General features: G+C 44.1%; 1 protein-coding gene across 2 annotated transcripts in view; it reads right to left on the bottom strand.

Annotated features, from left to right (window-relative positions):
- The window catches only part of Mmp20 (matrix metallopeptidase 20), a 50738-nt gene extending 29562 nt beyond the window's left edge, over window positions 1–21176 (bottom strand). Inside the window, exons 1-3 of one of the 2 annotated variants that reach the window (XM_087560771.1) lie at window positions 21024–21176; window positions 10854–11184; window positions 1578–1825 (exon numbers count right to left, since the gene is read on the bottom strand). In XM_087560771.1, the coding sequence (XP_087416897.1) occupies window positions 1578–1825; window positions 10854–11030 (425 nt within the window). In that variant the 5' untranslated portion in view covers window positions 11031–11184; window positions 21024–21176. 2 annotated transcript variants of the gene reach the window in all.
- Between the last annotated feature and the right edge of the window lie 5848 nt (window positions 21177–27024).

Genomic DNA, 27024 nt, shown 5'->3' with positions numbered 1-27024 from the left:
GGCTGAAAAGGGGGCTGAACACTTCAGGAGCATGTAGTTCTTTTTTTTTTTTTTTTTGGACACACGGTGTGCAGAAACCGAATCGGTGGATCTCAGGCTCTCAGGGTTCCTCCTGCTCTAAAGCACAAGACCTTCAGCTTCTGCCACAAGGAAAAGAAGGGCAGCGAGAGAATTTCCCCTAGGATTCTGGGCTGGGCTGGAATAATGGCTGCACATGTTCAGCAGCTTTGTTTGGAGGCTGGCCTTTCTCTAGCTGTGGCTCCAGTGTCTCACACAGGTGACGTGCGTGGCAGGTGGAAGGACAGAGTTAGCTGCCCTCTAGCTGTCTAAGGGACTCTCAGTTTTAGGAGCCACGACAACTGTCCAGCAGGCTTGTTGAGCATGCCAGCCTCGTCCTGAAATCTGTACTTTAGCGAGTTATCTTACTTATGCTCATGCAGGTGTTATGACCCCAGGGAGCGGGCACAGTCAAAACCCCAGGGTGCCTAAAAGACAGAAAAGATGAGAAATTGCTCAGTTCTATTTAATGATACAAAAACATGTCATACCCCTTTGTCATACAAACCTATGATTTAGGGCCAGGCCAGACAGTTAGTACCTTGTTACGCCCTTCTATGATAGGCAGATCCACTGTATTCTGGAGTTGAAGATGAAAGTTGAATCAGCCAAGATAAGGATGAGGGAAAGAATAATAAAGAAGTAGAGAAAGTCCTGACCCAGAGTCTCCGGATGGAGGAGAGCGTGAGCAGCTGATAATCATAAGCAGTGCTCTTCGAATGCACTCTATGCTAGACAGGCTGCTAGGCATCGCTAGTGTGCTGTGTTATCTAGCCCTCACCATCTCAAGGAGGCTGATAATGACGGTGATCAAGGCCTGCATTTTGTGGTTAGACAGAAACCTTAGCCCAGCCTTCTGTCTGCTCTCAGAGCCGTATGCAGGAGTGTGCTGCTGCGGCTTTTTAGGTTTAATCATCTGGTGTTTGTTCCAAGAAGCTATCCTGACATCCAGGAACTGCAAAGTATCAAGACAGCCTCTAGGGTCTCAGAGAGGCACGCTGGTGCCAGAGGCTTGTCTGCAGGGTTGAGAGTTGTGGGTTTGCGTTATTCACCGCAGAATGGTGCAGGTCTCCACGTTTCATGTCATCTACAGGCTAACATTCTAGGACACTGCTGAAAATATGAGGAAAACACTTCATGAATTTATTTTATTTTTTTTAAGGCCTTAACTCTTGTTCCTCACACTTAGGTTAACCTTTCACGGCCATTTTGTTGTTTTTGCTTTCTCTGTTCTCAGTGGCACCTTGTGGATATAGTTAACAGCTCAGCTAGGCAGATTAACGGGTTCTCAATGCTACCTGAGTTAGTTCACTTTAAACATCGTTGAGCTGTTCCCAGCTGGTCAGACCTGTAGTGGGTTAAGTGGACAGTTATCCTGGGATTAGAGTTTTCAACAGAGACCTAGACAGTTGCTATTCTTTCTTCTGGCTGTTGAGGATTCTGCCTTTCCTACAGATCAAAAGAGACCTTGGACAGAAAAGAAGAGGGCGAGGTGTGTCTTTCTCTTTGAATCTCATTACCTGTATGTCAAAATATTTTTTTTCCATTTGGGTTCACCTGGGAAGAGGCGGTAGTTAGCCACATCAGGAACTCCACAGCGAGGCCTCTTGATCACATCCATCGTATTCTGGTCCAACTTCCCAGTGACTCTGAGGCCAAAGAATGTTTGTAGCTCCTTAATCTTCCTGACCGTGGGGTTGCTTTCTCTTGCCACCATCTCGCCAGCCTGGGGGCCTCCTTTCTTTGTATAATACTTGTCGAGATAGGCCTGAAACAGATAGGCAGACAGACTCATCTATGGTGTGGTTGGAGAACACTCATACTCAGCTATGATACAGGACCGTATTCTTCATTTAAAAATAGGGCACATATTTTTATTGAAATAATTAGACATATTTGTACAGATGGCACTTCAGTATGTCAAAAATTATTAATACTTATCCTTCAGTACTGAGACTTGTAAACTGTTACTTTTCCTTCTTCCCCATTTTTTGGGTATGTGTGTGTACACATGTGCGTGTGCACTTGTTTGTGTGGGTACATGTGGAGACCACAGGTTGATGTTGGTATGTCATCCTTTTTACCTTTTAAAGCTTTTTTTTAGTTTTTTGAGACAGGTTTTCCCTTTGTAGCCCTGATTGTCCTGGAACCCTATCTGTAGATCAAGCTGGCCTTGACCTCACAGAGATCTGTTTGCCTCTGTCTTCCAAATCCTGGGGTTAAGGAATGCAACACCATTTTCTGTCTTGGTGCGCCATCATTGATCACATAATGTGTAACACATGGTGTGTACTATGAAATGAGTATTTTTTTCTAGAGTACTTATGTGGGCTGGAGAGATGGCTCAGTGACACTGACTGCTCTTCCAGAGGTCCTGAGTTCAATTCCTATCACCCACATGGTGGCTCATGACCATCTATCTGTAATGGGGTCTGATGTACTCTTCTGGTTTGTGTGAAGGGAGTTGTACTCATATACATAAAATAAATAATTCTAAAAAAAGAGCACTTATACTTCAACCTCTCATTATTAAACACAAAGGTAAGAGGTCAATTATAGGCTGAATATTCCTTTTTCTTTCCTAAGACAGGGTTTTTCTGTTTAGCACTGGTTGTTCTGAAACTTGTAGATCAGGCAGACCTCAAACTCACAGAGCTCTCTGCTTCACAAGTGCTAGGTTAAAGACATTTGCTACTGCTGCCCAGTTTAGGCTGAAGATTTTAGCAAGTTTTGGTGTGTTGTGGGGTAACCTTGTTTTCAAGTGGTGGGTTTCCTGACATAAGTTTGATACCCACTGAGGCAGAGAAAACAAGCCACAAATTAATAGGCTTCTTGAATATCCTCTCTGTAAATGAGGCTCAGGGAGTATTATGGGAAGAGGGGGTGGAAAGACAGAGAGACAGAGTCCAAGGAGGAGTGGGATGGAGCAGTGTCTTCTGGACTCAGCAGGACCTCTGCCTGTGACAGCTGGGACTGCACAAAGTCAAGCTAGTCAACCTTCCAGCAGGATTCAGGAGGGGCCCATGAGCCTTCTCTGGCTGAGGCATTGACCAGTGATGGCTGCTAAAGGAAGGAGGATCAGGGTTCTTTAGAGGAATGCCTTCTGCTAGATCAGCCATGTTCCAGTGGGTGAATTAGGTTCAGATGTATTGAGAGAAAGAGATACAGAGAGAGGGGGAGGGGAGGGATGAATTTGGGCAAGAATCCTGGAGGAATTGGAAGGCAGAAGTGAGGGATGAACATGGTCAAACTACATTGTGTAAATTAATGAAACCCTCAAAGAATAAACAGGAAAATATTAACCCCCTTGCCCAAATGATCAATTCACCTGCAGGAACAGACTTCAAAGCTCTAGGGTACTTGCTCACCACTGCTGTGGACGTTGGATTGGGATTAGGGTGAGTTGGGCTATGCAGGGTGCAGAAATGCAGTTGGAAGCAAGATTCGTGTTTTATAGCATGGGGGTTGTTTGGTTTTGCAGTGCTTGGCATGAACCTGGAGGCTGTGGCTTGCTGTGCAAATACTTCTAAGATATATCCCCGCCTACAACAGGGGACTTGTTAGAAATACTATTATATATCATGTGACACAAAGTGAGGCACATTTTAAGATCGTATCTTTGAAAGATAAAAGAGAATGTTGTCAACGAAACAGCAACACAGAGTAAAACAGAAGAGAAACCTCTATCAGATTATAGGAATTTCAGAAGTAAAGTACATGCTGTAAATGATGAGGAGAGGTAGGGAGGTCTGGTGATTAGTGTTGATTGTCAGTGGGTGAGGCAATTACAGGTGACTGTTATTCTCCCCTTTATGCCCTCCTGTGCCCATAGGTTTTCTGCAATAAAGTTGGCTGTGCTATTGTTTAAGCTCTGTTTCCTAACTCGCTGTCCTGCCTGTAAGAAGAGTTCATTTTGTGGTGATCACCTCTTAAGTTTAGCTAAGGAGCTAGAGGGATGGTTCAGCAGTTAAAAGTGCTTGGTGCTCTTCCAGAGGACCTGAGTTTGGTTTGCAGCTAACTACAAAAGCTCCAGATGTGATGGCTCTTTGTGAACCACACACATGTGGTATGCCCTCACATAACACATGCACATAAATAACCGTGAATAGGTGCAGCTAAGATGAGTTTCTATGAGGAAAAGGACAGGCCACACATCACTCCTAGGCCTTCCACCTAGACTTAGGAGCTCTGACAACCTGGGAATTTATCTCCATCTGTGCTCAGGATTTTACATGTCTGTTTGTTTTAGGATGAAGCTTCTTTGAGAGCTTTTTGTTTGTGCACAAGTTGCTACTACAGCAACTTAAAAGTGACATCTCAATTACATGCCTCCAAGGACAGAGGATAGAGAAGTGTGTCTAAGACCGGTGGCTCTGTGTTTCTGAGATGTTTCAGTTTCACGCATTTTCCCCCCTTGTTGCAGAATGTGTTATGCTTGACCTTCTGCTGTACGCTTCATGAGAAGTGACCATAGAAGGGAGATGTTCATGAGAAATTAGGCAAAGACTGTATTTCCTGCTACTGTTAAAGTGACATAGTCACAAACAAAGAGGGGGAAACCAGTGAGAGGATTACTACAGACGCTATAATCAGGGTAGGTAAAACATTTTTACAAACACTGGGTACCCCCCCCACCCCAAAATCCATGCAAAAAGCCCTAAAAACCCTCAAAGATTTACATGATAACAAGATCTTCTGGGGAGAAGCACATGCTGACCCATTCCCACCCCCAGCAGTGGAGGGGTAGTCAGTGTTCTTAGTGGTGTGGTCTCTGACAGTTTGACCATGCCTCAGGTATGGCCCACACCTGTGAGTGTATGGGTGGCACTTAGTGACTCAGGGCTATTTATTAAAAATGAAAGGATCTGAAGTGGGGGATGTGGACAGGATCGTCGAGGAGCTGGAGGTTGGGGTGGATATGGTCGAAATATATTGTTTGCGTGTATGAAATTCTCAAAGAATATATAAGGAGTTAAAAAAGAAACAGACTGATGTACCTTAAAATCAAAACCAGGCATTTGCTTGCCTTGCTCAGAGTCTCACCCTGGGCAATGCCAGTCCATTTGGAAGCCAGAGACTAAAGCATTAGTGATGTTTACACACTGATAAGGAAACTTGGGGAATCTGTTTTTGATTATATTTTTATGTTTCTTTTTCTGTGAATCTACACAAAAATAGTGTAGATAAAATGTTTTTCTTTTTCTTTAAAATAGCCATTGGATGCCAAACCTATAGCTTTGAAGGTTTAAGGCTGAATTTAGTAGATAGAAAAACAGTCTATTTTAATGAAATAAAGTCCAGGGTTATTTCTAGCTAATGAAGGAACAGAACCTCGTCACTGCAATGACATGAAGGAGAGTTTGGAGGCTTGCCGTATGTTCTGGACTAAGGAGAGTCCAACACTCTGGGGATTTCTCGCCAACGCTGGTGACAAGGCGTTGACATCCTTTTTGGAGTCAAATGTTCTATTTGGCACTTAGAGGTCCATGTAGATCTGTCCTGCTCTGTAGGCCACACTTTCATGCTGTGCCTTGCAGTGACCCACCACTCTGTCTATCTCCCCCACCGCTAAAACCACTGAGTCTTAGCATTCTCTTCCAAGCCATGCTCTGCCAACTTTCTTTCTAGAGTTTGACGGGGATAGGAGTAATGGGAGCTAAGAAGGGGCCATCTGCTGGCTGATGGACACTTAGAAATATCCTTCCTGAGTGTAACTGGGTTAAGGAATGATGGGGGCACACTCCCTCCAACAGTTTCCTTTATTTTTGTCTATGAGTCATCCAAAGAGATTTATAATAATGTAGATACTGTCTGAAAGTCATAGGTTCAAGGGCAGGCTGCACCACAAACTCACATGATTCTTTGAATTTCTCTTGCTTTAGCTTTCTTGCCAGCTTCAGCTTCCCATCTGTTTACTGAAGTACTGATCCCACCAGTGTAAGGATAAACAAAAACAACGGGCAAGGAACTGCTAATGTGCACATATTCAGAAATACTTGTTTGGCTAATTAATATATTTTTAAAGGTTTTGTATGTATATGTGTGCTCCTGGGTAAGTATATGTGCACTGTGAGCATGCAGGAGACCGTTGAGGCCATAAGACAGCATCGGATGCCCTGGAAGACGTTGCAAGACAGTTGTGAGTGGCCGTGTGGATGCTGAGGATTGAACTCCGAGCCGTCCCTTTAGTGCCTCTTTGTGACTCTTTAGAAATAAAGTCACGGAAATAACACAGAAGCCAAAACATTCTTTGATGTAATATTTTGTGAGAAAAGTAGAAGCCCATAGTTAAAGATAATAACAATTAAAAATGTATAACCCAGAAAACAAAGTGCTACCAAGGGTCCTGGAGTTCAGGAACTTGATTTGCATGGTTTAATTTCTCATGACTGCATGGTAATTGAGAATTATACTACTTTTAGAGACAATTTTGAAGGCCGTTTTAAATGTTATGCCAACACCACCAGATAGGTCCCATGTTATGGTAGGCTGACTTAATGATTTTTGACTTCATAATGGACTGAAAGTGATGTTCTCTCAGTACAAACCACACTATAAACGTTTCCTCTCTGTCTTTCTGAGGCTGGCAATGTACAATGAGGGGTTCTCTCTGGATCCTGAGCCTTAGCCCCAAACCACAGCCCCGAGCTGCACAGCAACAAGCTGCTGTCTTATTAAACAAAGCCTTTTGGTAAACTGTTAGACTCATGATGTTTTGAACCTATGATGAGGTTATCAAGATACAACAGCATCATAAACCAAGAAACACATCTGCACTATTTTAAAAAGCAGGGAAACCCCTTAAAATAGATAAATCCTTGATTGTAGGGAAGTTTAGGTATTTGGGTCTCTCTCTCTCTCTCTGTGTGTGTATGTGTGTGTGTGTGTGTGTGTGTGTGTGTGTGTGTGTGTGTGTGAGAGAGAGAGAGAGAGAGAGAGAGAGAGAGAGAGAGAGAGATTGAACCAAGGACCTCAGGCATGTTAGGCAAGTGCTCTACTAATGAGCTATATCCTCAGCCCATTCAAGTGTACCTGCAACCTCTTGTATCACTTTCATGGCCTCAATTCATATTAATGCATCTTAATTGAAGGATACAACGGAACATTAAATAAATTGAGAACACTTTACATACTCACTGGCCGATGTTTATGTCTGTGGGTTTGGGGACAGAGGTCTCTGGTGTTATATTTCTTAGCTAGTGATGTTAGAAAGAAAAGACCACTGTAAAAGATACTTCCTGGTTGCTCGTGACCTCGTGACCCCTTCCATAGCCTCTTAGCTCTAGCCACGTAGCGACTGTACCCAACATTCTTCTATGCTGGACTTCTGCACGTGAGGATGCTTTTCTTAGCCTCCTTATCTCCAGATTTTACAAGCTGAGCTCTTTCTTTAGTTCTGGTTCGTCTCAGGTGTGGCTGTCTCTGAGATGAGGCTTCCCTGAACTGCCCACACCCCAGTCACTCCTATCTCTTACCAGTGTCTCTTCCCACTTTCTCAAACAAGCTTGAACACTCGAGTGACTTGTGTGCCTTCTCACTGCACCCTCCCAGCTGCCCTGCCCACCCCCGCATCAGTGCTCCGAGAGCAGTCATCCCCCACCCCTGTCAGTGCCATGAGAGCAGAGACGTTGGCTCTCTCCATTCATGTTGTCCAGCGAGGTAACAGTAACTACACAGACGGCTTGTTTTCATCTGTGATTCTATAAGCTCACAAGGTTGGTGAATATTTCCGTAAGCTACAAGATGGTTCATAGATTACTTCTAGTTTCTGGCCTAACATGAAAGATCTTCCCTCATCTTTGTCCTCCAAGAGAAAATGGTCTTTCCTGAGCTGATGCCTGGAAGCTCTGCAGCAGGAACAAGGTGTCAAGATACGGACAAATTTTCATGATACCAAGGGTATAATGGAGACTAAGGAGGACTGGCTTACTTGGAGAGAAAGAAATCAAGATGTTTTAATGGTTCCCAGCATCCTAGCCACACCATTCTTTTGAAATGTGCCTCTCTCCCTACCTGAACCCTGATTGGTCAGACTAAGAAAGATGCCTTCACCAAAACTTTCTGACCTCATTCCTATCTAGAATGGGACCATCTTATTCTTTCTGTAAAGGACTGTGGTCAATATGTTTGGTTCTACAGACTGTAGTCAGCCATTATAGCACAAGAGCCTATACAATGATCTGCCCAGGACTGGTTGATAGAAGGACATTTTCCCAAACCCTAGACTAGGATCAGAGCCTCTCTCTCACTGTATGATTTCTATTCTGACTGAGCACCAGCATGTAATATATGTCGGGAAGGGGGTACCACAAAGACTCTATAGTTTCTGAATTAGAGAAGCATGATTCTGGAGGGGGGAATTACATTAGGAGAGAAAGGACCCATGAGGGTCCCAGTAAAACACAATTTATAATTTTAGTAACCAGAGCTACTTTGAATTGAGTTCATCTACATATGGCTCTGGTCAAAGAAAGTTAGACTCAAATGGGTACCTACTGTTAATATTGGGATTTCTGTGGAAGTGGGCATCTACTGTTGATAATGGCATCTTCTGTTAACTATATGCAGAATTGCTGTGGCAAATGCTCCCTGACTTCTCTCATGTTGTAAAAGAAACTGATTGACCAGAATGGGTGAGTGGCAAAACAATTAATGGAGACAGTTCAGTCAGTGTGCATGGGGACAGTCCAGTGTATACAAGGACAGTTCAGCATGCATAGGGGACAGTCCAGTGTGGATAAGGGACAGTCCAGTGTGCATAGGGGACAGTCCAGTGTGCATAGGGGACAGTCCAGTGTGCATAGGGGACAGTCCAGTGTGCATAGGGGACAGTCCAGTGTGCATAGGGGACAGTCCAGTGTACATAGGGGACAGTCCAATATACATAGGGGACAGTCCAGTGTGGATAGGGGGCAGTCCAGTGTACATAGGGGGCAGTCCAGTGTACATAGGGGACAGTCCAGTGTGCATAGGGGACAGTCCAGTGTACATAGGGGGCAGTCCAGTGTACATAGGGGACAGTCAGTGTGCATAGGGGACAGTCCAGTGTGCATAGGGACAGTCAGTGTACATAGGGGACAGTCCAGTGTACATAGGGGACAGTCCAGTGTGCATAGGGGACAGTCCAGTGTGCATAGGGACAGTCAGTGTGCATAGGGGACAGTCCAGTGTACATAGGGGACAGTCCAGTGTGCATAGGGACAGTCAGTGTGCATAGGAACAGTCCAGTGTGCATAGGGGACAGTCCAGTGTACATAGGAACAGTCCAGTGTACATAGGGGACAGTCAGTGTGCATAGGGGACAGTCCAGTGTGCATAGGGACAGTCAGTGTACATAGGGGACAGTCCAGTGTACATAGGGGACAGTCCAGTGTGCATAGGGGACAGTCCAGTGTGCATAGGGGACAGTCCAGTGTACATAGGAACAGTCCAGTGTACATAGGAACAGTCCAGTGTGCATAGGGACAGTCAGTGTACATAGGGGACAGTCAGTGTGCATAGGGGACAGTCCAGAGTGCATGAGGACAGTCCAGTGTACATAGGAACAGTCCAGTGTACATAGGAACAGTCCAGTGTGCATAGGGACAGTCAGTGTGCATAGGGGACAGTCCAGTGTACATAGGAACAGTCCAGCGTACATAGGGGACAGTTCAGTGTACATAGGGGACAGTCAGTGTGCATAGGGGACAGTCCAGTGTACATAGGAACAGTCCAGTGTACATAGGGGACAGTCAGTGTGCATAGGGGACAGTCCAGTGTACATAGGGGACAGTCAGTGTGCATAGGGGACAGTCCAGTGTACATAGGAACAGTTCAGCATGCATAGGGGACAGTCCAGTGTGCATAGGAACAGTCCAGTGTGCATAGGAACAGTTCAGCATGCATAGGGGACAGTCCAGTGTACATAGGAACAGTCAGTGTACATAGGGGACAGTCCAGTGTGCATAGGGGACAGTCCAGTGTGCATGAGGACAGTCCAGTGTACATAGGGGACAGTCCAGCATGCATAGGTCTCTAGCCCTTGGTCCCAAGCTGGCCATGGGTACATGGACAGAAGGACAGTAGCCACAGGCAGAGATGGAATCACATGCAAGCTGTAGTTTCATCAGACTTTTGGCCCAGATGGCACATCTACAACACCTTTCTCTATTGCTAGGAATTCTGTCATTAGAAATCCACTAACTTCCTTTAACCAACTTCTCTCTATTTGGGATGATTTTCAGCCATGGAATCTTTACAAAATTCTAGCATGGTTGGTTGTATCAGTTCCTTCACACCATAGTCAGATAGGAGAGACCACAGGACAGAAAGTAAAGTTGAGGTAAAGGTTGTGGAGAAACACAGACTAGGGGGAAAAGACTCCCAAATGAGAAGGAAGCATGGCCTGTCTCAATTCTGACCAAGGTCACCTTGACCATAAAAGTCATTTTTCAAAATGTGAACATAAAACACCTTTTCCTTGTGGCTGCTAAGCACTCGGTATTAAATTCGCAGCCTGCCTCAGTCTTTATATTTCTTCCTTAAATACTTGTTTTTGAGTTTCGTACATTGTATAGCCACATTCAAGTTCTGTAGGGTGCGAGCCACCCTCACAGGTGTTTTGTTCAGCTGTTAACTCAGCCATGCAGCTCATGCACCTGACCAGGCAGTGACCTTAGATGGCATGGCTCACGGGACTTCTCTGTGGAGGTGTAAAATGGTTTTTTAAAAATAATAATTTTTGTTTACTTTCTTATGCCCTGTTGGGTGTTCTGGGTTAGGAGAGGAAAGAGGGCGTGGGACAGAGAGTCACAAACCTGTGCGAGGTGGTAGTTGCTCCTGAAGGTCCTAGGGGTGGCTGCGAGTAGGGCGGGGGCTGCAGTGGCAAACTTTAAAGCTGTGACAAGGACAGCAAGGCCAGAGGCAGGTAGCACCTTCATCTCCTCTTGGTCGCTTGGTGATTGTATCAGCCCAGGGGACGGCAGACTGCACATTGGCACTCAGACCCCAAGCTCCTTTTATAGAATCACATAGGTCTGGGCCCTGCAAGTGATGATTCATGTCTCAAATGGTAATTACACAGCTTGTTTCTTCTCCCCTGATGACGGGGTAACAGCCATGCACAGGGATCAGGGAAAGCTTCATTCTCTGTGATTGACCAAATCATAAAGGGAGAGAAGTGGTTACTTTTAATGACACTTGTTAGCTATGTAGAGGAATCGGTATGGGCTTTATTTGAATCTCATCCATTTGGTAAGTCCTACTTTCAAGAACCCCCTTTCCGTTATGATTATAGAAAGAGCAGGGGCTAGTGAGATGGCTCAGTGAGTCTTTACTGAGCCTCTACTGCACCAACGGCAAGACTGCTAACCGGGTGAACTCTCCAGGATCCACGCGGTGGAGAGCAATATGTTTACAAACTGCCTACGTGTACGTCATGGCACCTTCCGCGTCCTGCTGTAAAAGAACGAACGAATGAATAGGTCCACTTTAAAAAAAAAGGTAAATGATCTGAACATAGTTGGATTATAGTACAATTGAGCTGTCTACACTTTCAAGTCAATCTTCAGTGTCCTGTATCTGCATTTCCCTCTACATTTCTTAGGAGATGGTGCTGCTGCTGGTGGTGCTGCCACCGTCAGTGCTGGTGTTGCTGCTGCTGCTACTGGTGGTGGTGGTGGTGCTGGTGTCGCTGCTGCTGTTGCTGGTGGTGGTGCTGCTGGTGATTCCAGCACACACAAAGGCAACTTTACATAACCTCATGCTGATGAGGGCAGAGAGTGACCCCATAACTGCTAGAAGGCACCCGGAATACTAGACAATACTCGCCATTTTAAGTGTGCATTTTAAGTTAGTTCAGAGTCATCCGTGTGTGTGAGTGTGTGTGTGTGTGTGTGTGTGTGTGTGTGTGTGTGTGTGTTCATGTGTGCAGGCACAGATACACATGCGTGTAGAGCCCAGAGGACTTTTATTTTGAGACAAGACTCCTCACTGGCATGGAGCTTGCAAATAAGCTAGGATGGCCCTGTCCGAAGCAATGGGGTCATAAGAGCATGCTATCGTGCTTGTTTTGGTGGGTTCAACCACTTCGTCCAGAGGCTTGGGTAAGGACTGAAGACGCACACGTGATCAAGGCCTCCCTTCTGCTAGTTTCTTAACATAGATTCTGTGGGTGGAACCAGGTCCTCACGCTTACTGACAAGTGTGTCACTAACTGAGCCATCTCCTCAGCCCCTGGCCTTATAGTCTTTAATCTGGAGAAAGGTTGGCAGGCCAGAAAGACTGGGGTTAAATTGCAAGGTGTTTCCTAGCAGTGTGAGAATGGACAAATGATTTCACGTCTAGGAGCTCTAGAGAGGCTCCTCCTCACGTGCAAACTCGTCAGCCTTACAGGGCAGTGCTGGCTACAGGACAGTGCTTGTTGGTGCCGCTTGGCATCTGGCATTCTAGGTCTGAGAAACGGAAGAAGCCACTCTTGTCTGATTCAGAGAAAATTAAAAGCCAGGGATATATGTGGGAAAGAAACTCACATTTTCCGTGTGATCAGAAGGAGACACTGTAAGCCTCAAAACCATGTCCTCCACCTAGTTCCTTGCTTTTAACACGATTTAAGGTGTCAGCCAATCAGAACAAAGCTTTCCCTCCAGTCTCCAAAACCTGTGCCTTCCGCAGCCAGACTGCTCATCTCTATTTTTCCTTGTTTTTCCTCCTAACAAAACCTTCTTACCCCTCTTTGGGTGTAGCCTACTCTGTGGCTTGCTGGGCACGAACCCTGGTTTGTAACCCTTTGTCGTCCTTGCATAAATTCTATACTTGCAGATCGTTCCACTCAGGGCTTCATTTATTTCTTTAAAATGTTTTATTTATGTTTTCTAAGCTTTGGCAGTTCAGGTCCTAATTTTGACTCCTGTGCATATGATCGACCACCAGGTTGATTCAACTCTTTTGGCTGTGATATCTTTATCTTTTAAATAGGAGAACAATACCAACTTATAAAGCATGGGGCGAGTCCTGACACTGAGATCTTAGCATAGTGTAGGGGAGAGGTTAGTGCGTATGAGTTCAGCTCTGCTGCTTTTTCTTTCAGTGCCTGGAGGCTGAGTGGCTTTTAGTAAATGTGCTGTTGTGTGTGTGTTTGGGGGTAGAAGAGGTCATGTGCCTGTGTGGTGTCCAGAGAACAACTTGGAGGAATCAGTGGTCTCTCCTTCCATCACGTGAGTCCCAGGAACCCAACTCAAGTCATCAGGTTTAGCTTAGCCACAAGTTCACTTGCCCACGGAACATCGTAGCAAACCTCACTGTAAGTCCTAAAGCTCTTCAGGTGGTCCCGATGCTAACACTGGAGAATCAGTGAATCGGTTGAGTGAGTATAATCGTGGAGTCTGAGATAAGAAAATAAGAATATGAAAAAATATCAAGAATATGCCAGTCCTGAGGATTATTCATAACTGTCTTTGTCCCCAGTGCTTTGTCCTATGACATCTATCATTTGGAACTCATCTGTGAAATCTGTTGTAAGGAACTTATCACCATTACCTCTTAAAGCCTCACATTTAGACAAGTTTGAAGTTATACCCTCTGTGATCTCTCTCTCCTTACTGCATTCTCATGTCCTTTGCTAAATGGAGGAGAGAACATGGGAGCTGAAGCTGCAGGGTCTGAGGAGCAATCGAAGTTTGTTAGATAGAGACATCACATTAAATGTATATTCTGGGATAAATAAATCACATCTCAAAAAAAAAGAAAGAAAAGAAAGGAACAGACATCGACTATCCTCCTTCAGCTAACTAAATTATAAGCTTCTTGATTGTTCGATAGTGAAAACCACCTGCATTTGTCTAATGAATTAATGACCTTTTGGCTTCAGAAAGGTAAAAGGCATTACAACAACCATTTCACAAAATGGTAAGCCTTTGTGGCCTCTACAGCCTCCTGTACAGCTGCCAACTGTGAACAAGCAGGCAGTCTTGACACAGTGGCTCATGTTGCCCTCCTATTTCCTCCCCAAAATATGTTCTACCACTGCATCTTGATGACACCAACAGAAAGAACACAGAGAGGCCAGGTGTCTTAGCTTGATTCTTTTTCTTTTTTCTTTTTTTAGATGTATTTATTTATTTTATGTATGTGAGTACACTGTCACTGTCTTCAGACGCACATGAAGAGGGCATCGGATCTCATTAAAGGTGGTTGTGAGCCATCATGTGGTTGCTGGGATTTGAACTCAGGACCTCTACAAGAGCAGTCAGTTTTCTTAACCACTGAGCCATCTCTCAACCCCTTAGCTTGATTTCTGTCACCATCAAAAACTGCTGGCCAAAATCACTTTAGGGGACAAAAGGATTTGTTTAGATCATCATCAGGGTGGCTAAAAAGGGACTAGAGGCAAGAAATGAGGCAGAGACTAGCAATGGTCACTGCTTAGGGGCTTGCTCTTCATGGCCTTCTCGGATTGGCTTCTTATACACCCTCTGCCTCAGGCCAGCGCTATCCAAAGTGACTGACATCCATCTTCAGTCAAAGGAAAAGCTCCACACACACGCCCACAGTCTAAAAGCGCTCTTCAGTGGAAAGCCCCTCTTCCCAGGTGATACAAGCATACCAGGGCTGCCACGGAGGGGTGCTGTTCTGAAATTTGGAGGGCAAGAGACAGAAAGAGATATTCTTACCTCTAGCATGTGAAAAAGTGTGGTAAGTTCCACTTTGGAAGCAAAACTGGAGTAAAGTGATCTAGGTACTTTTGGAAGGTTCTGATATCCGCTGTTCTTGTCTCTTGCTACGTGTGGTTCATGTGTGCATGTGTGTGAGAGGCATGTGTCCAGGTGAGCATGGGGAGGCCAGAAGATAGGTTGTCATGTCTCTCTTATGACAGGGATGGCTTCTCTGTTGCTTCCTGCTGGACTGCCAGCCCCCAGGAATTCTCTTGCTTCTGCCTTTCGTCTCCCTGTAGGAGTGCTGGGATTACAGATGCTTACAACTGCACTTGGCTTTACATGGGTGCTAGACATTTGAACTCAGGTTCCCATACTTCTACAGCAGACTCCACCCACTGAGCCATCTCCCCAGCACTCAGGACTGTTCTAAGGGCTGGAAGCAATCAACTCCAGCAGTCCCAACCGGAACATTCCAGTTAAGTGTAAACGCCCCCAGGAAGGTAGCTGTTGGCTTATGTAATTATGTCATTTTTATTTAGCATGATTATATTTGACTTCAGATGTAAGACCTTTCGTCCTTCTGAAGAATGAGGGTAAATATTCTTTGTTAAATGTCTGTGTTTCACTATTACATTATAAACTCTACAAACATCAGAGCTCTTTGCATTCTGTACAGTGACAAGCAATGAGACCATTTTCCTTCCAAAACCCTCTTCCAAATGCTCCAGTAAACAAACACTATACTGAAAGCCAGAGTTGAGTGTTTAGGGAGCAGGTGAGGTGGCTCAGTGGATGAGGGTACTAGAGTGGGCATGCTCAGATGTCTTGGGCTGGGACGGTTCAGTAGGAATGCACTTGTCTATCATTCGGGAGGCTGTGGGTTCAATTGCCAGGGGCTTGGAAAGGACAGAAAACAGAGCAAACAGAAATTAGAACTCTTTAGACACAGGTAAAAGTGAAAGGACTGGACTAAGCAGGCCTTTGCTAGCAACACCGTCATCCCTCAACACACCATCTAGCTCAAAAGTATTTCTGCCTGCCTGCTCAGGTGTGGGCTGTGTGTACAGAACTCATATGTGCTCCAAACGTTATTCATACTCATAATTAATTCACGTAATTATGCTATTTATTCATAATAGTTATAATTTACACATAATTTATAATTTTGCAATGAGAAACAAACCCTTGAGGTTTTCTTCTCTAGGAATATGTAATAATAAATGTAATAAAAATGCTATTTTGTTTTTTGTGAGAGTGTCTCAAGATGTGGCTTGGGTAGTCTGGAACTCGCAGAGACCTATGTATCACTTCCTCTTGAGTACTGGGATTAAACATGTGCCCCACTACACCTGGGAATTATTTCTGCTTATTCATATATTTATAATATTTATTAGGTGCCAAGTATTTTTTAAACGTAAATATGAGACCTGTTTTCATACTTCAGGAGCTCAGAGTTTAGGACAATAAGAAGAGACTGAGTGTGGAAGAGATCTTAGCTAAAAATTGAATCTTTGTGACAAAAAAAAGTCTTTGCATCCTTCCAACAAGTCACGCCAAGCACCAGAAATGAAATTATATTTGGGTGAAATTATATTATATTATATTCCACTCTTAGGAATTTTTGCTACAATAACAACTAATAAAGGCAAAAACTGTTTATATCATGCCTAGAGTGAAGACCTGGTAGTGGGGTGAGGGTGGCAGGGTCCACACCTAACACTTCTTCCATATTCTCCTTTAGTAAAATCTGCATACTTAAAAAAAAAGAAGGCAGTGAGTTTTTGAGATGGTAGGAATGAGTGCTCCACACTAGATTTACAGAAACAGAATACCTTTGCAATGGATTTGGTGAGACTGTTCAACCCTTGGTCCTTTACCCACCACATCTTCCTGTATTCGATTCACCAGCACTAGCGTCAGTGCCAAGGCACACCGGAAATGTAATTAGAACGTGCTCCTCCCACGGTCCCAGATTGTTCAGGGAGAGATATTGGGATATAAAGTCAAAGTAGACTACAGTGAAATTAGTGCAACCTTAGCGGTCTTTGAATGTCTAAATGACATTCAAGAGGGAAAGCTCACCTCTACCTGGACAGCAGATGGTGGGGTGCAGAAAGGAAGAGTCAGCATGGGCTGTCTACCAGGCGGAGAGGACAGTGAGATGTGCCTAAAGGAGTGATTTCAAGTCAAGGGGATTATGAAGTGAGGCCATGTCCCCAAAGGTCTGTTCTGCAGGACTTGAAGTTATTTCTATACTCAAGGTTATGAGGGTGGGGCAGCAGCAGGAATCTAGGTGGGGGAGGAGGGCGGAGACTTACGTGTGGTGAATCCAACGACCACAACAGGGAGGGAGAGGTCAGGAGTTATGTGCTGAGTGAGCTTTGAGCAAAGGCCAAAGCCACGACTGGAATCTCTGGTCTGCAGAGCAGACCAGTGAGGCTTCCCCGCACAGGGCTAGGATATGGGTAGCAAAGAAAGAAGGCAGCAGGTGGGCAGAATGGAAGGGAACCATCCTGGGGTCACCATGGCAGTCCTGGGGTTGCCACGGCATCAGTAAGGGTTTATTTAAAGGACTTGGAGGAGGGATGGATTGGGCAACCTCATGGCAGCTTTTTGTTCGTAGACACTAACGGCATGTGATGGGAAACCACTGGAGGGTCTGGGAATGGCATGATAGGTAGAGTCTATATTTCTAGAAAGATTGCTGAAGGGAGCTCACAGCCTGGACTGGAAAAAAGTAGGGTGGAGGCCAGGGGCAACAGAGTGGTGGGACTAGTGGAGCACCAGTTGGGTGGCTCACTGTGGAGTTATCCTACGCCGTGAATTCAGGGATCCAAGCGTAAGCAGTTAGCATTTCGTTTGTCCTCTAGAAGCCTTGGTCTATGAGGTAGTAATCACCTACGTGAGGGCTTGAGGTTGGGTAGGAAACGTGCACATAGCTGCCTGTGCGGAGTGGAGGATGTCAGAAGTCTGATGAGAGCACACTCCCCATTGCCCAAACATTTTAGTGACTCAGTTCAAATTACAGACGTATTTTGGTATGAGAATCAGCAATTTCTGGAAGTTGGCAGTTTGCTTTTGAAAGCATCCCCTGCCTCCAGTTGTTAAGCATTTGATCCACCTTCAGTGTAACGGTGACTGTATCCTTCCAGAATTCCCATGTTGAAACTCTAACTTCCAGGGTGACACAGTTGGGACATAGGACTTTGGGAACTGATTTGGTCACAAGGGCGTTAGAGACCTTCTAAAGGGGCCTGGGGAGAAGCTTTTCCTCCTCTCCTATGTGAGGATGTATTGGAAATTACAGTCTATGACTTAAGAAAGGCCTCTTGATCTTAGACTTACTAGATCACAACTGTGAGAAATGGCCTTGTGAGGTTGATAAGCCACCAAGTTTAGGGTGTTTTGTTATAGCATCCTAGATAAAGAGACCAACCCGAACGGTCTCATAATGCCAGGCAGGAGGGAGTACTTAGAGAATGGTAAAAGCCTGTACCAAGAGACTTATACCAACTCATCAAAGTTTTCTCTGGGTTTGAGCACCAAATATATAATAGTGAGTTGCATCTCACTGAATAAAATACCAACTTAGTTATGTGCAGTTACAAACAGACAAACAGCAATGGGGAGAAGAGAGACCCTTAAAGATAGCAGAAAGCCACTGAGTGAATATTTGCAGAAAATGATAGTTTCAGAAAACAAGAGTTAAGAGAGAAGTATAGTAACAGTTGAGTCAGAGGAATACTAGAACACAGGTGTCAAACAATGGGGTGAAAAAAAAGAATAGAGGTTTTTCTGTGGATATTTTTCTATCATATTCTACATAAAAGTGCAAAAGTCAAGCTTAATCCTGAGATTATGACACAAATATAAATCAAGTAACATTCTGCAAAACAGCTGGGCTATGATTTTAAAATTATCAAGGTCATGAAGGGAAACTGGAGAGTTTGAAAATTCCCAGAAAATAAATTACAGTAGTCAGAAATATGGTATTACTGGAGACGCCATCCAGGTCTGGGATAATAGACTCACTGCTATGTGAATTTATGAATATATAAAAGTGGTTAGCATTAGGTAATAAAAATAAGTAAACTATGAGTGTGTTTAAAAATTTAGTGTGTGTGCATGCTTGTGTGTAGCCATGTCTGTATTTGTGTATATGTTATGTATGTGTGTGTGTGCATGTGTGTATTGGGATCAATCCTCTAGTCTGATGTGGCAGCATCTAGACATACCATAGTCTTGACTCCATCTACAAATTCTGTGATCTAGATGTCTGGGACTCTATTAATCCTTGGTAGGAGTAAAGGTTCATTTTGTAAGATTCCTCCAGACTCCTGTACATTGGAAGGAAACACACAGAAAGTCAGGGGCACACAACCAGCCCTTCCACTGATCTCCAGAGAAGCACAAGTAATAGCAAATCCTTCCATTAGCAATCAGCTCAACAGAGATCTTGTTCTTTCTTTGAAAGCACCGTGAAGGCAGTGTGCCAAAAGCTACCTGTGAAGTTAAAAAAATCCAGTTGGGCGAGAAGTGAGTAGGATAGAGGAAGCTGGATCAAAAGATGGTTTCTTTGACTGAGACCAGAATTCTGTTCAGCATACACTGTGAACAGAGCTGAAAACAAAGCATGAGGGACTGGCATGGAGCTCACTCAGTCTGTAGGGCACTTGAGTAGCAGGTGGACCATGTGTCGCATCCCTAGCACCGTGTGACCCAGGGATGGCAAGCAGCTGCCACCTCAGCACTGAGCAAGTGGAGGTGGAAGCAGCAGCTACTGTCGCTCTTCCTGACACAGCAAGTTGGAGGTCAGCCTGGGCTCCACGAGGCTCAACCAACCAACCAATCAAACAAGAAACAAGCAAAAGTAACAATTGTTGAGATAATTTCCAGTTCACTGTTGATAAGAATCTATGATTACATATACTGTTTCTGCACAGCAAAATAAAAAAAAAAAACCAAACAAACAGATTTTTGAAATTGAATTCTGGGAAAGCAGTATTTCAAAAAGCATGAAATCCAGACACTGAATTTTAAGAGAACTGAGAAGTCAGTCAGTCAAGTATGGTGTCCTGCACCCTTTTTTTAAAAAAAAAAAATTATTTATTTTATGTATGAGTACACCATATCTGTCTTCACAGACACCAGAAGAGGGCATCAGATCCCATTACACATGTTGTGAGCCACCATGTGGTTGCTGGGAATTGAACTCAGGACCTCTGGAAGAGTGGACAGTGCTCTTAACTGCTGAGCCATCTCTCCAGCCCCGGTGTCCTGCACCTTTAATTCCAGCACTTGGGAGCTGGAGGCTGGAGGATGAAAAATTTGAAGGCAATGAGTCTCAGGTCAATCTGGGCTATGTGAGATGCTGTCTCAAGTAGGCAGAAGGTCAGGCAACACAGATAAGTGCATTCTGAGGATGAATAAAGCAAAAAGTAGGTAGTAATGGTTTAAAAGAAGTGTAACTAACCAAAGACTCGTTGTGTCTAACCATGTAATCATAGCCATTGAGGAACAGGGGATGCGGTCACGGTGGAGCTTCCTACGCTTGGTTCCCAGCAAACAAATGTGTTTTCCATTCATCACTCTTCTTACACAATTTTAATTTTTATGAGGGCAGAACCATAGAAACCCCCAATCTGTAATCTGAAAGTAATTATATCAATAAATTTCAAGACTCAAGTAATGGGTAGCTAAAACTTCAGTTTTGTGTTGTAACCTAATTTTAAGGACTCATTTTACTAGAATCTAAACTAGGGTGATATTCCATTTGGGATAAGAATTATCAGTGTGTGCTTGAGGGGTAGGTAACGTATAAGGCAGTATCAACAACTGCTTTCTAGAGTATCAAAATTTAAGTAGATCAAGTTTTCAATCTCTTGGGTTACTTTTACTCACAAGAGAAACAGACTCTGTAACCATGCAATCTCAGGTAAGTTGTCTGGCCTTTCTAAACTTTAGTTTCTTCCTTTGTGAAATGAGGATGCTAAAATTGATTCTACTGAATCATGTGAATTACATGCAAGTGTGTGTACATGCTTATTAGCACACAGTCAGGAACATAGAAATCAATGGAGAGATTATTGTAGGAAATTATGTTCATAGAACATAAAATTGTAATTTAACATTGAAGGGCTCTAGCATAGCGTACATGGTGTGGGAGGTTTTGCCTTCTGCCTTTCTTCTTGTTAAATCATTAGATTACTTTCCTAAAGCTTGACCTCAAGGCCTATCCATTTATTTGACCAGACTCATTCCTGAGACAAAACACCAATAACTATCAAAATTCATTATTTGACTGAAATGTGCAATCAGGATTTATCAACTTACCCTGACACAGACTCAGTCCTTTCCCCCTGAAAGCCCACTCCTGCAGAAACGCTGTTCTTGCTTGCCTGCCTGCTGCTTGCGGTTATTGCTGCCGCCCCTCTGGGGTAAGAAATCTTTGTTCAGAGAATTTGGTGTCTGGGTGTGTCCTGTACCGATTCCAGGGGGTTGACCGTGTTAATTATTACAACCACAAGGTATACGTCAACTACAGAGCTTTCCAGTGACTCTTCCCTTTGACCTGAATCCCCTGAGCTGGCTTAGTGACAAATGTGTAGAGCACACACAGTGCTTTTAACAGTTCCCTCTGTCTTTTAGCTCATGATTTTCTCTTTCCAAATCTTTATGATTCCAAACTTATCTCTTCCCATCCAGCACCCAATCATTCCCTGAAAAGACACTTAAGGACAGAGGGCTTCCTGGGATGCCATCCTCCTCCCTCTCTGCTGCCTTCCGCTCATCTCCCCTTCTCTATCTCTTCTGGGTTACTTACACCCACAAGAGGAGCAGGCATCCTGGCCTTATAATTGCACATTTCTCCCCTTTCTCCTCATACCCACAATGCTTAATACAAAGTGCAGAGAGCAATCAACAAATATTCCTTCTAACCAAGAAATGATAGGAGTATAAAAATAGTGACCTGGAAACAAAAGTATTACAATAAAAAGTATTTACTGTCCCTCCCCCACCCCCTAAAAAAATACCCAGGATTTTTTGGAAAATGCTAATTTGCAGCTTCAAGCTGTTTAGGTGAAATATACAAGCCATGTCAGCAAAAGAGACGAAGCAGGCGATTTTAGAGACGGTAATTACACATGAGGCTGCTTCTATTATAGCTCTGAGGGTTAACCATGCTCTCGATTCCACAAAATGTCATAGAATCAGGGCTGAAAAGGGTTCAAATGCCTCCAGTCACAGTGGCTAAGGAGATGAGAGTCGAAGCCTTTGCAAACACGTGCTTACCCTGTAGTTTTCTTTTAAAATACCCACGAAAGACAGGACACATCAGATCCAAACAGTCTTCTATCAAAACAGTAATAAGTCTGGTTGTGGTCATGGCTCAACGATGTGGTGTGTCTCTCTTCCTTTTCTTTCCCTTTTGGGATTTTTTTTCTCTCTGATCTCTTTTTTTCTCTCTTAAAAACATCAATTTTAACTGCTTACCTTTGTATTAGGCAGAACGATTCAGAGGTGTGTGTGCATGTGTGTGTGTGTGTGTGTGTGTGTGTGTGTTGTGTAAAAGTACGTTAGTATTTTTGTACATGCACATGTGTAGGTACACTTCATGGAAGGTACAATGTCAGGCATCATTTCTGAGGAACTACTCACCTTAATTTTGCTGTTGTTTAAGAAAAATAGTTTCTTGAGTCTATCACAGCATGGTAGCAGGTTGAGCAGACATTAGAGCAATGTTTGCAGACCACCTTTTTGTGTTTTGAGACAAGTGCTCACTGTGCCGTTTTGGCTGGTCTGAACCTTGTTGTGTAGACCAGGGTGCTTGAGATTAAAGGAGTGTGCCATCACATCCTGCTGGTCTACCTTGATTTTTTTTTTTAAAGCATGATCTTTCTGGGAATCTTGGTTGGACTAGGCTATGTAGTTAGTGAGCCCTGGGGAACCCCTTTTCTCAACTCTCTCCAGGGCTGGGATTGTAAGTTTATGGTACCAGGTCTGGCTTTTTCCTGGATGCTGGTGTTCGAACCCAGGTACTCAAGCTTGCATAGCACACACTGTACTTGCTTGTCTCTTCATCTGAGCATGCACTTGTAGGAAATTGGTGAGTCTCATTCTTGACTGGAATATTAGCAAGTAATACTTTCATCCCTAGGCAACTTGTGAAGAGTGAGATCTCTCTTCATTATGTGTTCATACATGCTTGAATAGTTACTTGAAGAGTTAATGACTCCACTTTTTATTTCCTTCACCATAGTTGCCAGGGTCCAGCCTTGACACAGGACAGGAGTTCTCAACTGGAAGCAGGGATATCTGGAAGGCACATAATAAATATACACAGACTACTCTTTGGGTACAAACTGACAGGCAATTTCAAGGCTTAAAGTTTCTCTCTCTCTCTCTCTCTCTCTCTCTCTCTCTCTCTTTCTCTCTCAGCTTGAGACTGCACACACTCTGCATTCTCTTGCACATTCTGCCTTTTATATTGCAGTTTTCTTTTCTTGAACTCACGCTCATGCACACGTCTGTTCATTACCCTTTTATTCTCACACACACTCGTCATACACACCTCACACATATCTCACACACATCACATGTACTCTCCTTTCACTCACACACACAATCTTCATACACACCTCACATTCTCTCTTCACTCACTCCTCACATGCTCTTCTCATGCTTTCCAGCCTTTCTCTTGCCCCAGTCTTTTATTGATAATCCAAAAGCAGATAGAAAAAGATATTGTATAATCATTGCCAAATCAAATTCAAAAGAATAACCACATCCCACAAAGAACTAAGAATTACAATTGTTCCCCAAAGTTTCAAGCTTCCCCTATTCACAGGCCTGTGGCCAAAATAACAATAATTGTAAACTTATCATTATTTAAACTTTAACTTTTAATTTATACTTCAGAGCTCAAAGCTCCGAGGTCAGCTACTTGCATTTTCCTGTGAAGCTCTAATGATAAATGAAATAGGCAAAGTTGCCAGGCAGTGGCCAGAAAGAATCAAGTTAACCCTTAACTCAGTGGTTCAACTAGCTTTCTGTTCCTTTCACACAATGACTCTCATAAAAGTCCCAGCATTTTGACTTAGTTTTACTAGTATATAATTTTGTATATCGTATACGTCCTTATCCAGGAACCACTCTCAAATGTTATGTAAAACTTATTTCCTAACTTCAATAACTTTTTCCTTTCTAAAGATCCCAATGTTGACTCTAATTCATTTTCTAATAATTTCTTTAAAGTTTCTTTGCAAGTCAAGCATTAATCTGGAACTACCATTGTGCAGTTATTACATTGTTTCCAAGATGAGAACACACAGCATGCACCTGGGCCATTAGGGCTGTGCTGTGCTGTGCCCCTATGCCTCAATGTCCAATTGTTTAAGAATCATTACATCAAGGAACATCTAGTTTCACAGAATCTACCAGAGCAGAAGGAGAAAGAAGTAGGAAAGTCAGATATAATAGAATAATTATGCACACCAAGGCCAACTGAAAGGCAGTCATGCACAAATGAAATCTGTATGCTGTTGTCCAGGGCTAAGGTTAGGAGAAATGGGAACAACATTTATTTTCTTTTTACAAAGAGCTGCTTCAGGCTAGTGAGATGTTTCCATCTTGGCCTACTGCAGGCAGCCTCTTATTTCAAATGGCGGGTCCTCTGGAGGGATGTGTCTCCTGCTTCTCAGGGTCCTAGATGATACCCTACTTTACAAAGAGTTGCCGCAGGCTTCTGAGATGTCTTTCCTCCTGGCCTACTGCTGGCAGTCCCTGTCCACAGCACATAGTGAGCATTTTCCCTAAACATAACCTAATCTTTGTTTTCTTTCCGTAGTCCTCTGTGCAGGCCAGCACCTATCATCCAAGGTTAGACCTGCAACTGATTATAGTGTTCTAAAAAAAGTAAGACTAGTGCAGATTGTAGTATTTATGGATTGCTGGGTGCCCAGAGCTCACCGGATGCCACGGTGGCTGAGCAAGCTGTGTTTGTCACTGTTGTGAGCATGGCCACTAGTCTTGTCCTGAAATGCTACTGCTCTCCCTTTCTCTGTATTTCTTGGATTTCTACCTCAGCCATTTTGTCCTGCTTTCAGTGGTTCCTTTGTGACTCGAGAGGGTTAGACTAGTATATGTGGCGGCTGTCTCACGAACTCTCCTTGGTCAGGTCAAGATATGATTCCTGATCAGAATTTGGTGAGGGCTTCCTAGCCTGTCATGACAAGGATTTTGAGAACTGTGATGACAAAAGAACCATGGTACCAATAACTTGGTATAGGCCTGTGAGGTTTAAGAAAAAACACATACTCAGGTCATTTGTGTTACAAAAATGCCAAACTTCTACTGAGGTTCACAGAATACATACCCCCAAGTTCACCCGGTAGAGAATTCCAAGAAGCACAGTGGAAAAACAGGCTTATGCCCTCAGGAACAAAGAAACAGGAACAAAAAAAACAGGAACTGATTTAACAGTGTTAACTGCCCAGGTGTACCACCCAGGGCAAAGAGAAAGGTCAGGGCGTCCCTTCGTTAGGAACAATAAGGCTTCCACATACACCAGAAAGGCTCAACAGGGGTCAAATACTGATGGGGCTCAGGAGGGTATGACAGGAGGGCTCAGGGAATGGGAGCCAGGGGGTCTCCAGATGACTTGAGGCAGAGGGAACCATTATATGCTATCCTAAAGCTGGAGCAGAAGATGAGGATAAGGGAGAGGAAGGCTCCTAGGATAAAGACTTCTGTGCAAAGGCCCGAGGGTGGGGAGGCTATGGCCATATGGCCATACAGGCACCTGTTTGCTCTGACTGAGCATAGGGCAGGGTGACTGAAGAGAAAGGAGCAGGGTTTGTATGTCATCTACTTTTTTTCTTGCTGTGATGAAATCTCTGAGGAAGAAAACTGAAGAGGAGAAAAGTTTATTTAGACTTACGGTTTGAAGGCATGGTCCAGGAACAGTTCTTACGTCAAGGAAGGAGTGACATCAGGAATGGGAGGTAGCTGGCCACACCACATCCAGTCAAGTAGCAAAAGAGGAGAACACACTGGTTCAGCTTGCTCTCAGTCTAGAACCATTGTTTACCCAGTGCTCAGGTGTGGAGTAAGCCTTCCTTCCTCTGTCACACCTCTCTGGAGGCCCCTGCACAGCCATGCCTGGAGGTGTTTCTCCTAGGTGACTCCAAGTCTAGTCAAGTCAACAATTTGTGTCTTAAATTTTTTCTTTTGTTTTACTTTTTAAAAAAATTTATTCCTTGGCAAATTCATACGTGTGTATAATTCTGGTCCCACTCAACACTCGGCTTTCTCTTCCCCATCCCAACTTTTTTTAAGAAGTCTGATAATGAAGGAAGTACTTTTGTGCTTCAGGAAAGTGCCTGACACAATCATTAGTATTTTAGGAGATGATATTCTAGCCTGGTGTAATAACTGGAGGTCCCCGGATTCTAGTAGGATGACTGTAGAGAGAAGCCAACAGAGGATGGTGGCCTGAAGTATAGGGGAGGATGGACAAATCTGAACAATAACAATTACGGACAAGGTAGAATGGACACATGAGATAGAACACCCTCTGCTTGCATCATTCTTACAAGGACAATTATGAGCCAAGAGTCCACTGTCAGAGTGGGGCAAGTGAAGGAAGCACATGGAGGCACGGGTGTGGAGGCAGGGGCATGGGGGTTGGGATATGGAGACAGGGGCATGGGGGGCAGGGTCATGGGGGGCAGGGTCATGGAGACAGAGGCATGGACATGGGGGGCAGAGGTGTGGAGGCAGGGTCATGGGAATCAGGGACAGGGAGGCAGGGGCATCGGGGGCAGGGACATGGGGGGGCAGGGGTGTAGAGGCAGGGGCATGGGGGACAGGGTCCAAGGCTTTCTGACTAACAGTCTGCTTCAGAATGAGTACTACCTAGAAGTGGAGAGACTGGCCTTCCAGGGTGTGATAGTCCTGTCCCTTGTGTGTTCTGGAATCCGCCAGACTTTCTGTAGGAGATCAAGTGATTCCTCAGTCCTAGCACAAACCACGGCCTACCCCCATGTGACCCCCATGTGACCACTGTGCTTTGAATGGGTCATAACTATTGTCTGAGTTGAGAAGAATCAGAGACCCAACACTGTGTAAGAATAGACTGGGTTACATAGTTGAGACCCTGACTCAAACATTCAAAGCACAACAAAATAGAATCAAACTTCACACATAACAAAACTGAAACAAAAAAGAATTAACTAACAAATTAATTTGCAGGCAAGCAGCCAGTCAGACAAAACAACTCAAAGCAATGAGCGGCCCTGAAACCACATTCTGTAAGGCATAATTCAGGGAAGGA

This window comes from Rattus norvegicus, chromosome 8 (genome assembly GCF_021556685.1).
Source record: "Rattus norvegicus strain SHRSP/BbbUtx chromosome 8, alternate assembly SHRSP_T2T, whole genome shotgun sequence".
Taxonomy (NCBI): domain Eukaryota; kingdom Metazoa; phylum Chordata; class Mammalia; order Rodentia; family Muridae; genus Rattus; species Rattus norvegicus.
Note: the sequence above shows the minus strand (reverse complement) of the source record. Positions and strands in the feature narration are given on the sequence as shown.